The sequence below is a fragment of the Protopterus annectens genome, chromosome 6.part0 (assembly GCF_019279795.1).
Source record: "Protopterus annectens isolate FY-2018-M chromosome 6.part0, PAN1.0, whole genome shotgun sequence".
NCBI lineage: Eukaryota > Metazoa > Chordata > Ceratodontiformes > Protopteridae > Protopterus > Protopterus annectens.
This window is the reverse complement of record NC_056737.1, coordinates 81,397,864-81,414,180: the sequence shown is the minus strand read 5'-3', so window position 1 is coordinate 81,414,180 and position 16,317 is coordinate 81,397,864. Positions and strand designations below refer to the sequence as shown.

At 40.3% G+C, this 16,317-nt stretch overlaps 1 protein-coding gene across 1 annotated transcript in view; it reads right to left on the bottom strand.

The window, feature by feature from the left end:
* The window catches only part of TTLL5 (tubulin tyrosine ligase like 5), a gene marked incomplete in the record, with an annotated part of 5,893,562 nt that overhangs the window by 4,785,646 nt on the left and 1,091,599 nt on the right, over positions 1-16,317 (bottom strand). Inside the window, 1 exon segment of the mRNA XM_044073865.1 lies at positions 12,044-12,145. Coding sequence (XP_043929800.1) covers positions 12,044-12,145 — 102 coding nt within the window.

Genomic DNA, 16,317 nt, shown 5'->3' with positions numbered 1-16,317 from the left:
GTATGGGGAGTTAGTAATGAATATGGCTATTTTATAGTAAGTCTGTTGGAGTTTGTTTAGAGAGAAGGTCTGGATATTGGTAAGAACTGAGGCGGCGTATAAGAGGGAGGGGAGGAGGAGTGGCTGGCCCAGGGTAAGTCTAGATTCAAGGGTTAGGAATTTTTTGTTCCAATATAGCAGCCCTAGTTTCTTGTTTGTTTTTTTTTATACATTGGAGTATGTGTAGGTTGAACTTTAGTTTGTTATCGATAATGACCCCTAGGAGTTTTGTGTGGGTGTCAGGTTGGATAGTTGCATTGTTAGAAGATGTAATAAAAAAGGAGGTTTTGTGATGAGAAAGAGAACAGGGAAGAAAAAGTAGGAGTTTGGTCTTTGTGGGATTTAGGATCAATAGGTTGTGAGAGAGCCATTGTTCAGTGGATAGTAGGGCCTGTTGGGTCAGGGAGTGTAGTTCAGGAATGTTATTTGAGATGGATATAAGTGTGGCGTCGTCGGCATACTGAATAAGGGAGGATTCTTTGCATGAGGTGTAAAGATCATTGGTGAAGATGTTAAACAAAAGGGGTCCCAAGATGGAGCCTTGGGGAACACCAGAGGAGATGGGAAGGAAAGGTGAGGAGGATGAGAGCCATTTGACAGTTTGTTCCCTGCTAGATAGGTAACTATTAAACCAGGCAAGTGCGGAGGGGAATAGGTGGAGATTTGCAAGTTTGGATAGTAGTAGAGGATGAGAGACAGTATCAAAGGCTTTGGAGAGATCTAGGAAGAGACAGGAAATAAGTTTATTGTTGTCTAGGGCCTCTGCAATGATATGAGTGAAGGAGAGGAGGGCAGTGGTGGTGCTGTGGTGAGGACGAAATCCTTGTTGGGTAGGGGTAAGTAAGTGGTGTGTGAGGAGGTGATTGAGAAGCTGTGAGTGAATACATTTTTCTAATATCTTGTGAGAGGGGGGACAGAATGGCAATGGGTCGGTAGTTTGAGGGGTCAATGGAGTTTCCACCTTTATGAAGAGGGATAGTGAAGAAAGATATCCAAAGGGTGGGGACAGTTGATTCTAGAATAGATTGATTCATAGTATAGATATAGGATAGGCAATTGAGTCAGCAGCAAGTCTGAGGAATGCAGGAGATAGAGTGTCAGTGGAAGGAGAGCAAGGTTTTAACTTGAGTAGTAGAGAATTGATGTAAGTAATGGGAACTGGCTCAAAAGAAAACAAAGTTGTGTTAGTAGGACTTGGAGGGGTGGGTGTCGAAGCAGAGTTTGGCTTAGAGGTTACCAGATTTTGGATGGAAGAGATAAAGTGTTTATTCAGGAGGGTAGCTGTTTCCTGAGAGGAAGAGTTAGGGTATGGGGAGGGATTAGAGGGCTTTCCAGGATAGAGGATGTTGTTGAGAGTTGACCAAAATTTTCGAGGACTGGATTTGTTGTTAAGCTGATCAGAGCTATAGTATAACTTTTTGTCATTAGCTGTATGATTTTTTTGCAAGGTTCCTCAGTTGCCTGCATTTTTGAAGAAAAGGTGGTTGTTTAGTTTTAGTCCAGGTTTATCAAGCACAATCTCTTTGTTTCATAAGGGACCTAGTCTCTTTGGAGAGCCAGGGAGCATGGTTTGATTTTACTCTGATCTTCCTAGAGGGAGATAAGGAGTTTAGAGTATTCCTGAAGATGCTATTGAAAGTGCATACAGCATAGTTTAGGGGAGGTGTTTTAGGATGGACCAATCTATGTTGTGGAGAATGGAGTTAAATTGGGATGAATTGAAAGTCAATAGTTTTCGACAGTCTTTGATAAGGTGGGGTTTAGGAATATGGGAGTAGTGTCTTAAGATGTTGGTAGGGAGATGATCACAGAGGGAGTCAGGTAAGGTGTGGGATTGTGGGATTGGTGGGGGGAATTGGTAAGGATCCAGTCTATCATGGAGCTGGAAGTGGAATTTTTATGGAAATGTGTGGGAGATGTTATAAGTTGGTGGAAGCCGTGTAGGTGGATACTGAGTTGCGGGGAGTCATTTGTGAGTTTGGACCAATCAATGTTGACATCACCAAGGATAAGTGTCTCATATGGTATGTTCTGGGAGAACCAGGATATGATGTTTTCAAGAATGGGCAGATTGTTACCAGGAGGAATGTAGATAGAGGCAATTGCAAGTTTTTTGTGGGGATTCAGATGGCAGTTAAGAATCATGATTTCAGCTGGGAGGAAGTCAGGAATTGGGGAAGGGTATGGTGAGAGGTTAAGGTTGTTTGAGAAGAGGATGGCCATGCCACCACCTTTTTTTACAGGTATATCAGATCAGAAGATATTATAACCTGGTGGGAGTATTTCACTATTTGAGATTTGTGGCATGAGCCAGGTTTCAGATAGGGAGAGGATGTGAGGGGTATTGAGAGCTACCCATGAGTGCAGCTCAGTGACTTTATTTGCTAGACTCTGAATGTTCAATGAGTAAATAGTTAAGTATTTGGATGGAGATGACTGTTGTGACTGAGGTTGGTGACTGTTAGAGGAGTAAGATGGGGGCAGTGCAGTGGTTGTTTTGGGGAGAGAAGAGGGGCCAGGGTTGGGATAGATATCTCCAGAACAAAGTAGGTTTTAGTGAGGGGAGAGTGTGTAGTAGATGCTAGATGGAGTTTGTATAGTTTTAACTTAGCTTTGTGGGAAGGTTTAAAAACCTGTATTTTGGATAGTTTATACAGACTTGAGGTAGAGGTAGTAAAGAGATTAGGGGAGATAGTAAAAGATGAAGTAGTTGGATATATGTTGTATGAGTGAAGTTGGTGAACATATGAGTGGGTCAGAGAGATTGGAGTGGTAAGAGGTGGAGATAGAGAGAATAAGGAGTAGTGTAGAAGATGTTAGAAAATAATACATCGATAGTAATAAGTTGTCAGGTTGGTAGGTGCAGAGAAAAACGACCCCCGACTGCACAGGAGTGCTGGTAGGGTCGGCCCTGGTTACGGGGCCCCCCCTCTGCCCCAAAAGGGCCATCTTCCAGATGAGTTGCCCCCTCTACCCCAGGGGGATTGCTCATCACGAGTGTCACGAAAAGATCCTTGGGACTTTTTGAACCATAATTTACCCCCCCACTGGTTCCTAGAATAAGATCTCTGGTGGATGGAAAAACGTATGCCCACAGCAGACAAGGTCTTTCCATCTTTCTCACTTCGTCATAGTGTATCTCGTTACTTTGGGACCAAAGAGTGAAGATTCGTCGACAGGTGCATTGACCAAGGAAGATCTAAAGGGGTTTGCGAAATCACACAAATGCATCCAAGCATGCCTTCTCATGACGATGCCTGATGTGGCTGCTCGAGCTGCCCCCTCGGTGGTGTGAGATATCAATTGCATCGAGGAGTTTGAGATAGATTCCAGGGTAGCTAGCTGTGAGGCAACAGTGTTCTGCACCTCATGCGGCAGTACCCCCACCAAAGAGATAGACATTTCAGAAATTAGGTCTTTTTGGAGGCGAGTGAAGTGTGCCAGATAGTTCAGTGACCGAATGGCAAAGGTCGATGAAGTGTAGGTCTGCTTCCCCAGTCTGTCCATGGCCCGAGACTCCCTGTTCGGGAGATGAACAGTGGAACTATCTTCTGCCAGTTTCCTCTTGGTGGCCGCCGCCATGACCATGGAACCAACTACCAACTGCTTGGACCAATTAGGCTGGTCTTCAGGGGTGGATAAAATTTGTCCGGCCTCCAGGGAACAGGTTCTACGTTGTCTAGGGCCTTCCAGGAATGCTGCATCATCAGCTTTACAAGCTCATCCGCAGGTGAGGTCACCCAGGAAGTAGATGGCCGGGCATGGAAGGCCTGCAAGAATACCGATTCATCCGAAGGGTTAGAGGACTTTCAGTCTCCCCTCTGCTTGAGGATTTTGAGAATGTCTCCAAATGAGACGTCTTCTGGGGGAGACCATGAGGACCCTTCTCCCTCACTGAAATCAATGTCCTCAGTAATAGATTCCTCAGGGGAATCAAGGTGCTTCCTCTTGCATCGTTTTTTCTGGGGTGGCTCCCCAGTGGACTCTTCTGAGGAGGACTCCAGAGAAAGAGTTCCCTTCAAAGGAAGGTCTTGCGTCTCCCGTGCCTGGGATCCTAGAGTAAGGGGTTGGGACAGCTGTATGCTAGAGGGGGGTTCTGGTGTCAATGCCACTGGAGCTGACTGTGAGCCTGTTGAGGCAAAGACCCTCTCCATCACCTGGAACAGCAGGCCCATCTGAGAAGGGATGGGAGCCCAGAAGTGAGAAGGACAACCTCGGAACCGGAGTCATAACATGCCCTGAGTAGCCTACCTCCAGGTAAGGAGCTCCAAAAGGACTGGTGGCTGTCGGTGGAGCCATGGACATAGACGGTGCCAGTGAAAAAATAGGTGCTGAACTAGGAACCATGGTCCCAACAGCCCAAATACTCCTCTGAGAGTGCACCAGTTCCAATGGAGCCGATGCACCAAGGGCAGTCAGTGCCGACAGAGGAAACTCCACAGTCGGAGCCGAGACAGTATGCACTGGGGTGGTCATCGGTCCAGAGGTGTCCGGAGCCTGGGAAGAGGCCGGAGGAGGATATACTGGTAAGTATGCTGTGAAAGTTTCCATTCCAAAGGGGACGGAAGGTCTAGTAGAAGTGGGTAATCCTCTAGCTGCCAGAAGCTGGTCCACAACCTGCACTACATTTTGTTCTGAATGTCTCCTGGTGAATCTATAGGAGGCTGCTGAAGGAGAGTCAGGTCTTTCATGAAAGGGGCTAAACTGGTGCCCCAAAAAAGGGTCTTAAGTTGGAGAATATCTGGTTCAGGGAAGGTGTTCAACCTTTGGAGCCGATGGGGTCAAAGTCTGTGGAGCCGAATAAGCTATCGGCACCGTGGTTGGGGATGGTGCCGAAGCGGGTATGGTTGTCAAAGCCGGTGTCAGAACCAAGGACGGCACCGAAGACAATGGTGCCAAAGCTGGAACCATAATAGGAGTCAACATCAGAGGCGGCACCGAGGGAGAAGACAAAGAGCCTGGTGCTGAGGTTGTCTGCGCCGAAGGCTCTGGAGAAGCTCGGTGTCAACTCAGTTCCGAAACGGGCGGAGAAGTAGAAACCGAGTGACTCAGTTTCTCTTTGTGTTTTTTGGTCTTAGGAGGTGGTGAGACCTCTGTCCCAGAGAGGGCCTCCTAAAAAGGCACTTTCATTAAACCTTTCAAAATCAATTTGTTTTTACGCTCAGCTAGAGTGTGATTACTGAAACTAGAGCAGATGTCACATGAAGCATTTATATGGTCCACGCCCAAACATTAAACGCACTGAGCGTGACCGTCTGTGTTGGGCATCTTACGCCCACACTTATCGCACTGCTTAAACCCCAATTGAGCTTTTTCTGTCATAATGTGCACTGACAAAAACTATCAAGAAAGGAAACAACAATGTGAAAGGAGAAAGCGGCAGTACCAACGATGGTATAAGGATAACTATCAAAGGTAGAGGGTAGGAAGTAGAAGACGTTTACAGGCGAGAGGAGAAATTAACGAGACTGACTAAAAAGGTAAAGTTTTGAGAGAAACTACACAAAAATACACAAATTTTACACTTAGATTTGAGAAAAAAGGCTTGGCACATCTGACGAGGAATACGGCAAATCAGATCTGGTGAGACTATGAGAGGGGCATTATGGGTAGGTCTTAGCTGAGAGTTTTTGGCTGGGCTCTTTTGATGACATAACTAATTGAACTGCTTACCTCAGCTGTGTCTAGCATGTTCTATATCAAATCACAGATTATATCACAGGTAAATGTCCAGAGGATTTCTATGAATATAATCCCCCCTCCTCATTTCAACATGGATCCTTCCGATTCTTTACATTCTTGGCTTACCAGGGAAGGAAGGGATGTCATCATGAATGGTTCTAACAGCATTAGATGCACACAAGTAGAGTAGCATGATAATGTGGGCATTAATGCATGTCTAAACAACTCATTTTCTGGATTCCAACACAACCAGCGTTGCCTTCCCGTGTACATAGAACATTTAGTATCCAACTAAAACTTTTTGAAAAAACTGCTTAAATATAAAAACTTGGGAGTTTCCAAATGGTTTACAGGAGGATGCTACTTTACTAAAGGAAGATATTACAGTTTTTGATGAATGTGGTTGCAAAATTATGCTTATTATTATTAAGTTTAATGAAAAGGAAATGGCTAATTTGCTAGATGAAATACACTGGACAATTCCTTAAAGCATGATTTACTATTTGATGTAAAATATTCTGATTACTGTAATTCATTTAAACATGTTAAATGTTGTTGAGAAAGCAAAACGTAGGAAAAGTAGCAAACTTATAAGAGATGAGCTAGAATACAATGAAGGGACAGCGTATCCAATAACTAAGTCTAGAGCTATGTCAAAGCATTTTTTAGATAATGGTAGAGACATTAACTTTACAAAATAAATTACTGTCTGAATGTTTTAGAGTGCCAACATTTTTGAGTGAAACAGGAAGCTTTTTTAGTCTCCTTGTTGACTGGGTATTACTTGAGTTTTGCCTTGGTTTATTGTTTCTTTAGACCCAAGTTTTTCTCTTATTTTGGTCACAAAAAAAAGCATTATCAAATAAAGCTGAAAGAATAGTTGCATAAGCTGCACTTACCCATGGCAGTAGATGTTTTAATTCCTCACTAGTGCAGTAACTCTAAGGCTTTATGTGTGTTGCTTCCTGCCAAGAAAACAACTACCAGCCTACTTCAAAAAACTCTGGCACCCCCACACACCTTCACTCTTACTGCTAACTGGCTAATCCCAAGGAAGGAAATCAGTAGTTAAAGAGTTCTTCAGGACTTTTGTGCCCATCCAAGGAGGGAAGACCTAATGATCCTGAAACAACTATATACAGCAGTAGGGGAGTGGAGGGTGAGTGGGGCTTCAGCAGCAGTGATGAATTCAAACATCTACTGTTACAGGTGAGTGCAACTTATGCAACTGTACAATGTTCATCATTCCCACTGCTGTAGTTGCCTTTAGGCTATATGGGTTGATTACCAAAGCCTAACCAATATGAGCAGAAGGAGGATATGACTCCAGGAATCCCTCAAGAGGATGATCCTAGTAAAGCTACACCTGGACCCTAAAAGGAAATCCAGTTTGTAATGCTTTGTAAAAGTATACAGTAAAGACAATGACGCTGCCTCTAGAATGTTTCTAGAGTCGGGTCTATATTGCAACATTGAACGCTTAAAACAGCGAACGATTTACATCGACACATTTTCAGCAAAAGCTGAAAATGTTAAATCCAAAGAACAGCGATTTATTTCCTAGGAAAAGAAATTGCTGTTCCAACCCCTACAAAAAAAAAACACATTACACACTTCCAAACACATACACACATACCCAATCCTAATTATACCCCTCCAAAAACCAGTAAACAACTAAATACACATATGCACATAACCCAAACATACATTTAACGGAAAAAAAAAACAGTAAACATTTTAAACCATATGCACTTACCTTAACCCGCACCCTAACCCTAAGGTCAGTAACTCTCGCACATTTACATAAACAGCTCCAAACACATACACACTTAACTTAACCCTAACTCTACCCCCCCCAAAACAAAAGTAAACAACTGAAAACACATACACACGTAACTCAACCATACATTTAACATAAAATATAAAACAATAAACACTTTCATACATATGCACTTACCTTAACCCGCACCCTAACCCTAAGGTCAGTAACTGCTGCACAATAAACAAGTAATCTCCGTAGTATCCCCGAAGTCTCAAAACAACCCACTAAAGTCTAAAAACAAAACAGTGTAAGAAACTTCTCTGTGTGGAAGATTTTCAGTCCATATATTTCTAGTTAATCACTGTATATTAATCGGATCAGACAATAGTAGTAGAAGTAGCGAACGTAAACTCGTCAAGTCAAAAAGTAATAATAGACGAAAATATATAATTCTACAGCATTACTAAGTATTCAAAAGTAATCCAAGCAAGGCAGGCAGTCTGTTTCCAGTCGAAAATCCTTTATTAAGTACACAGACAAGCGATCCAAGTAAAACAAAAACAGAGTAATAATTTCCTCACAAGCTTTCTAAATATATATATACTTTTTATCAGGCATGGGAGTGGTTTATTGTGCTGTAAAACAAAGTGTTATTGGTACACATGTTAAATTCACATCCCTTCCCCCATCAGTGTGACATTCGAGCTGGTCCTGCCCTACATAGTAGCAGGGGGTGACTGTAACACTAAAAAAGTAACTTACAGGGCACAGTGCAATGAATGTGATGCATTCTATGTGGGCAAGACTGTAAATAAACTCAAGCGAAGGATTTCATGTCATGTGTCAGAAAACCGCTCTTGATGTAAAAATAATGCACTAGCCAAACACCTTTCTCTTCATAAAAGACACACAGGTTTTAAGTTCCAGATCCTGGATCGCATAGACATGGGTGATCTTGAAGGAGACATCCCGAATATTCTGGAGAAACATGAACTCATGTGGCAATTAAAGCTGAACTCTTTTAGAATGCCTGGACTAAACTACTACTGTTCAATTAAAAGTGCACTGGAACTTAGAAAATTGCCACATTGTTTACATGACTAATTTTATTTTATTTTATTATTTTATTTTATTCTACAAATTGGTTTTAAATACCATTTTAAATCATTTGAAATTTAAGTGTGTATTTTGTTTCCATCATCATACATGTATATTTTTTTTATTTTTATTTTTTTCTGGTTCTCTTTTTTCCACTTTATTCAAAATGATGGTAATAACAATACTAATTAATTATACAATTATATAGGTTTTTAGGGTTCTTGTACACAGACCTGAAGAAGTCTAGGAGGACGAAAGCGATCTTTGTTAACAATAGGTTATGAAAATAGAAACTGATTTTTACATGCAAAATGTTTATGTATATATTTATATATAATTTTTGATCGCAAAATGAACTAAGGTTGATATATTTCCAGCCATGTAGTATATTGCCTTGTATAAAATCACAGACTTAATAATCTACTTAATAATTTGGTTAAATAAGATGTACCATTAAAGTACATTAGGGCTATATATTATTATGACAGCTACTAGGTAGGGCAGGACCAGCTCGAATGTCACGCTGATGGGGGAAAGGATATACAGTTGGGTGGCACAGTGGTGCAGTGGTTAACATTGTCACCTCACAGCAAGAGGTTCTCCAGTTCGATTCTCGGCTGGAGTGCCTTCTGTGTGGAGTTTGCATGTTCTCCCTGTGTTCGCGTGGGTTTCCTCCGGGTACTCCGGTTTCCTCCCACATTCCAAAGACATGTATCTGTAGCATTTCTCCCCGGGCCTCCACTGAAAACAGGCTCTGTGGAACCTAGTCGAACTTTCCCGGTCAACAAATGATAAATAAATAAAAATAAATAACATGTGTACCAATAACACTTTGTTTTACAGCACAATAAACCACTCCTATGCCTGATAAAAAATATATATATATTTAGAAAGCTTGTGAGGAAATTATTACTCTATTTTTGTTTTACTTGGATCGCTTGTCTGTGTACTTAATAAAGGATTTTCGACTGGAAACAGACTGCCTACCTTGCCTGGATTACTTTTGAATACTTAGTAATGCTGTAGAATTACATATTTTCTTCTATTATTACTTTTTGACTTGACGAGTTTATGTTCGCTACTTCTACTACTATTGTCTGATCTGATTAAGATACAGTGATTAACTAGAAATATATGGACTGAAAATCTTCCACACAGAGAAGTTTCTTACACTGTTTTAACTGCTGCACAATCACGCTCGGGAGCTATACCAGACAAGGGACCACACTACACTTAAGAACATGGCAAAACAACGAAGCGGTCAAGCGACTTTTCCCAGGGAAAAATTTCACTGAATAGCCGCTTCGCTGTTTTGTCTGTTTGCTCTACATGTGTCGACAAAAACGCATTTGACATAATGCATTTTCATTGTACTCATAGGAACCCCTAGAGTCCACCTCTTTTCAGTATGCCATCAAAAAAGACAAGGCTCTGGTAAAATGTGCCTTGATACTGCCTGGAGTGGATTTGTCATGATGATAATAACAAAAAGAAACTTCTGAGGGCAACCACATAAAAACTGTTTAAACACAGGCTTTTCTATTTTTGCCCCTTGATAAGAAATAAATAGCTGATAAGTTTTTCTGAAAGGCTTAGTTCTTTCAAGACAGTAACTGAGCTGCCTATGCATGTCCAGATATGCAGAATCCTTTTTGCCTTGTTTTTAGCACCAGTGGTATGAAATCCTTGACGGGCCCCTGGTTATTGATTAGGCAGCAACTAGGAAATCGCTTCCACTTATCAATACATGATTTTCTAATAGCAGGCTTTCTTGCCACTTATGCTGTTCTGTAGAAATCACAAAATTTCCAAAACATGGCATCTCTACAGCTAGAGGAGTTTGGATTTATTTGCCTGAATCTATCCACAAAGACTTAAAAAAATAAAAAAAGTAAAATGTTATGGGCATTCAGAAACCATGTAGCTGAAACACTGGTACATCCATAAGGGCTCATTTGCATATATCCCATTGAAATCTACTACATGAGGTTAAAAGGTATTACAAAGTGAAGACTCTACCTTGGTGGAGTCTTTCTTGCATTTTTTTTTACTGAATCTGAGTTATGAGCTTGAAAACATTCTGGAGAAGAAGCCCTGACCCGGTCTATGCCAGAACCCTCAGACAGGTCTTACTTAAGAATGTTTCTGCTGACCAGATTTACAGCTACTGTATTCCGAGTACCAGGATTAACTGCCTGTAAAAGGTTCTTGGCTAAGGTAAGAAAATCTTTTCTAATAGAATCCAGTCTCATGCTTAACAACGTTTAACCTTTTTTTTTTTTTTTAACAAGTATCCGTGATGACAGACTAGGAGAAGGCACTTCTGCCCCATCAACAGGTCTCTTCTCATGGACACATTGCACAGCATCACCCCCATAAGTCACTGTGTCCCAGTAAAGATGGCTCTCTCATGCCCAGTTCTGACCTAGAGAGTGGATGTGTCTGACAGGACTACATTAGAGGAAGCTGTAGAGGTGAGTGAGTGGTCCAAGGAATGACAGCTGGCTACTGCAGTCACCCACCACTGGTTGAAGTGAAGACTGAGCTCATACAGTCTGTCAACAGAAGATCTGTAAGTGAGACAGGAATTGTCTCAAAGGTATAAGCCATATACTACTGGCAAAGGACATAGCGCATTAGAAAGTCAAAATTTTAGTCCTTTGCATTAACTGCCAGACCAAGCATACATCCCTAAGAGGACTTGAACACACAACCTTCATCACTTGTATTGTCTAAGGGGCTTCATTTACAGGCTGAGATACAACAGCAATATTGCCAGAATTAGGAAAACCACTGGCATTCAAAGGACTATCCTCAGTTTTCCATTACTTTTCTTTCTTTGCATTTCATTGAGCTTGATCTTTCTAGGAAGGCAGTCGGACACACCTTGGCCAATGCCAAGGTAATATGGTACCATATGTGTCCCTTCATATGAGTTGCAAACTCACAAGAAATTTGGCATTCTTTTTAATAGTACCTGGGGAGAATCTGACAGAACAGAGGAAAATGTCCACATTATACTCTTGACAGGGTTAGAAAAGGCAACAGGAATGGAAATCACTATGAGGGATTTCTTCCCAATAGTCAAAACAGTTACTTTGCTTAATCACTATCTCTAACTTAGAATTAGTTAGAATATCTGCTAACACAGACCAAAAAATGCCAAAGGAAATTCCCCTGTAAGGTATGTATCCTTCCCAGCTTGACTGATGACACTCAACAGTCACTCAGTTATAGGCAAGAAAGCTCTAAAAAAGCATCATCTGATGACACATACCAATGATATCCTTGCGTCTGAGTGGGAGAGAGTCGGCCAGAGGGGAAGGCAGAACTATGAAGCTGGGCCTACATTTAGGCTTCCTGCACAGATGAGGGCTACATTAGTGAACAATGAACATCATGTAATTACTGAGATAAATACCAAGTAAAAAAAGTGTAAACAGTCAAATAAAAACAAAGTACCTGACATAGTCGCTGCTCTTCTTGTTAACACTGTAATTTGTCAGATGCATGAATTGGTTTTTAATGTTCTTAGCTGAACGATCATATTTTACAGTTGCAAACCTGAGAAAATACAATAAAAGCATAAGAAAAATGATTGCAAGCTTCTAATAAACTAAAGAGGCTCTAGTATGGCTTGGACAACATACGTACTGACAGTAAATAGCAAGTTTACTCCAAGTTTTCTTTAATTCAATTTGACTTTTTAATCTTTCCATTTTATTTGCAGTACATCTCAAATGTAAGATGGTGTAACCTAGAATGATGCCGATTAAGCACTTGACAGAAGGCATATACAAACAGATGCAAAGATCCTGTCAGCTAAAAACTGCTCAGTGACATCAGATGAGGAAATCGTTCATCTCTGTCACTTTATCCTGAGAGTCTCTAGGCAAATGTAACTACTACTGTCAATATCTATTCACTCACAATAACCTATGTGGTGAAGGCCTTGTAACAGCCTGAACCTAATCACCAAACCAGTGCTAAAGCATTCTAAGTGGTGCTTAAAATGTTTTGGAACATGACAGTGGTCATCATTCTACCACAAAACAAGCAATGGAGATTCTTCATATTTAACGTTTGCCCCGTCGACTAGCAGCTGTAATGAAAATATACTGGCATATCCTTTTTCTGCCCAGAATGTTGAACTTTCCTTCCAGCTCACTGTGTTGAGGTTAGGAGCACTCTGCTAAAGTAAACTGCCTTCTTGAACATGAAACAATCGAATAGCACTGGCTCCCCACCTACGTTCTGCAAACCAGTGAACCTTATAATGATGCAAATTCAACCCTCTAATGAACTCACCCTCAGATTTGGAATGTGATATAGTAACACAGATAAAACAACTGGAACTGGGATCTTTAGAAAAGGGAAGGAGCAAACTACATAGGAAAAAACTGTTGTGGGAACAATTACTGTGTTCATTTGTTTTATCAAACATCTGACTTTTTGGATTTTTGGATTTGATTGACCTTGTGCAGTCTATCTCTTTCATTGATCTTAATATGGCTATCTGTCTCTATTAAATCAGAAACTCTTCTCTTAGCTTGTTTTCATCTAAACTGAGGGTAAACTTTTTGTTTTCCATTTCCAGCAGACATTCTATAGAAAGTTCTACTGCATCTTCCTGTGGCACATTCTCTTCAATTTTATCCTGTGCCATCCACTGGCCTATCATTCCTCAATATTGACCAGGTCAGAGTTTCCACAGTTTCCTGCTCCTTTCCCTTACTGTCCAGCTTTAAGTGAATTTGTATACTGGTTTCCTACGAAAGGCTCCAAAATATCTTCATATGGCACCTGACCAATTCCTGTTCTGCTGTTTTCCCTTAACTTGGAGGTCCATTGCTCTATCCTGTTGTGGTGCTTTCTGAATTAGATTTTCTACACTGAATCCTTACTTCAGAGGTACTCCATAACCTCAGTTTCAATTTTTTTTAACTTATTCATTATTAATCTACTTTTTTACTTTTCCTTTGTCGTCTTATTTTTTTTTTGTAACGTTTTCCATGTCCAGATTCCTTTGCCTATATTTCTTTTCAAATATCTTTGGTGCTACTCTTTTTGTATTGATCAGTTTTGCTTTCTCCTTCGCATAGATATTACACCTTATTAAATTTCGTTTTCTTTCCCATGTCCATATTTCTTCTTCAGATGTCTCCTGATCTTCCTGTTTCTCCTACCTTTGGGGACTTGTTCCATCATGCTGTGATGTAAACTGTGTTAGACCTTCTGCACCAAATCCCTCAACTTTGCAGGCACTCCATAACTTCAACTTTTTTTTTTTACTTCTACTTTACTAATCTTCTTTTCTACATTCCCTCTTTGTGATAATTTTTTATTGTGACATTTCCATGTCTGGATGCCTTTGTCTGTATTTCTCTTCGAATATCTTTGGGGTTGCCTTCTTTATGTTGATTTCTCCTTTGTCTAAATATTGCATCGTATTCATCGTATCAAATATTTGTTTCTTTCCCATGCCCATATTTCTTTTTTATACTTTTCAAACATATCTAGGTTTTGTTATTTATATTTTCACACATCCTCAGAAGCTTCTTTTTCCAAACAGATCAAAGTTGCTTGGTCTACATACTGTTATTCACAAATCAGTTGTATTAATGACCAGAAATTTTTATCTGAAGCTTCTGACAGTTTTTCTTGTGGAAGTATTTTTTGTTCCTCTAATTTCTCTCAATCTTTTTGTATATCTTGTGTCTGGAAATTCTGGGCTTTTTGCATAATAGTAAAAATACATAATTTCTTTCTTACCCTCAGTAGTCCACTCTATCACCTTTATGGCTCTTTTCTGGCCATCATTTTTGTGGACTGCTACTTCCTTCTACAACAGGGGGCCATCCTCCCCGAGCCTGGCCTGGCCCCATTGTAAAAATGTTTCTGCATTTTGAGGATTGTACATTGTCATTTTTTCCAGTCCTGGCACCAGTGCGCCTACCAGGACTGGGCACTTTTTTATCCTGGGTATTGTGCACCCAGCTATCTTTTTAAAATTTTGACCTACTTCTACCTATGATATATGCTATATAAATACAGTCTATATATCATAAACCATTGCGCAGATAAAAAATTTTAAATGTAATTTTAAATATATTTTATAGGTTTATTCTAGAACTACAGACTAGATTTGGCACCTTAAGAATGATTATTATATTGTTTTTAATTTATAGCTCAATAGTTCTGTATTGTTTTAATTGAACTTTGATTCTGATTGGCTGTTTGTAACTTTTAAATATGAGTGAGTAATGATTTTAACTGTCTGTTGAAGTAGCTCTGGCTACGAAAGCGCTCACCATTGTCTGTACTTTCTTTGTGGATTAAAACTTTATCTTCACCTGCCTTGGTCTGGTGCCTCCTATATTTATTACACTGGATTCTATATATCAGTGTCTTCTTGGTGAGATTTAGTAAAAAAAAAACAGGGTCTTTCTTGTGAAGGTTCTCACCAAGACTTGTGGATGAATTCAATTTCAGCAGTACTACTCTCCTTTGCTTAATGACTTACCTCACCATTCGGACCCCCCCCTTTTAATTTCTCCAAGTCTTTTGGGTTTCTAATACCATGACGAGAATGGACCCCATTCCCAAGTCAAAGTACGATTAAAGCTCATGAAATTAGTACTGTTTCACTCTTTGACGTTAGCCAAAAGTGCTCTTCGGAGCACCCGCAGTGTGCCCAGTAATGACTCCTCCTGCAATTCGTACGGTGTTACATGAATTGGTAACATATCTAAATACAACTGTAAATTCTTTTTTATAAGACCAGTTCCTCCTACTACTACTAGAACTGTCTGGGCATCTTTCTTCCACATGGCTCTCATTTCTGCCTGCAGATCCAGGTATTTTATGACTTTGTGTCTCTCTGTACGCAAGACACTGTAGTCACTGGGTGTGGCAATTTCAATAATCAATGCTACTTTTGTCTTCTTTTCTTGGACCACTATATCTGGTTATCTTTTGAACTATTGGTATTGGGTGATCCCATGTGATATAAACTTCATCATTTTCTATTCTTTGTGGCTCATGTTTCCAGTGTTTTTCAGCCACTTCGATACCATAATATTTGCACAATCTCCAGTGTAACAGTCTTGCCACATTATTATGCCTTTCAGTATACAGTCCCTCTGCCATTAGTGCATCGCAACCAGCAACAAGGTGTGTGACTGTTTCCAATTCAGTTTTACAAAACCTACATATGTCTGTTTCTCTCACATGTTCAATGGACTTTGTAAACCAGATTGTACGTAGCCCACTATCTTGGGCTGCCAATATTAACTTTTCATTTCTTGATGTGAATTCACCTCTCCTTAACCATTCCTGTGTTCGTTCTTGATCAACATGAGGCTCTTCCAGAAGTTTTCTATACCTGCAACTATATTTATGTTTTTTCCACATTTCTTGCCTTCTCATCTGGTCCTTCACCTTACATTCTTTCTTTTGTTTTTTAGCACATTCAGTTGCTGCCTGATTTTTATCTACTTCTGGTATAATTTCCATTCCTGCTAGATGTCTATATGCTTCTTCTAAATTAAGAAGAGATGTCATCTTAGATTTATTCTCCTCATGTTTCAAAAGTTTCACTACATTTGGATCCTGTGTGGTCAGCAGGTATGTGTGGAGTCCCATGATTGGAGATCTATACATATAATCAATTTCAAGGAGGCCCATCCCTCGTTCGGAGAGGGGAATATAATCTTGGTATACACTGATTTTTATAA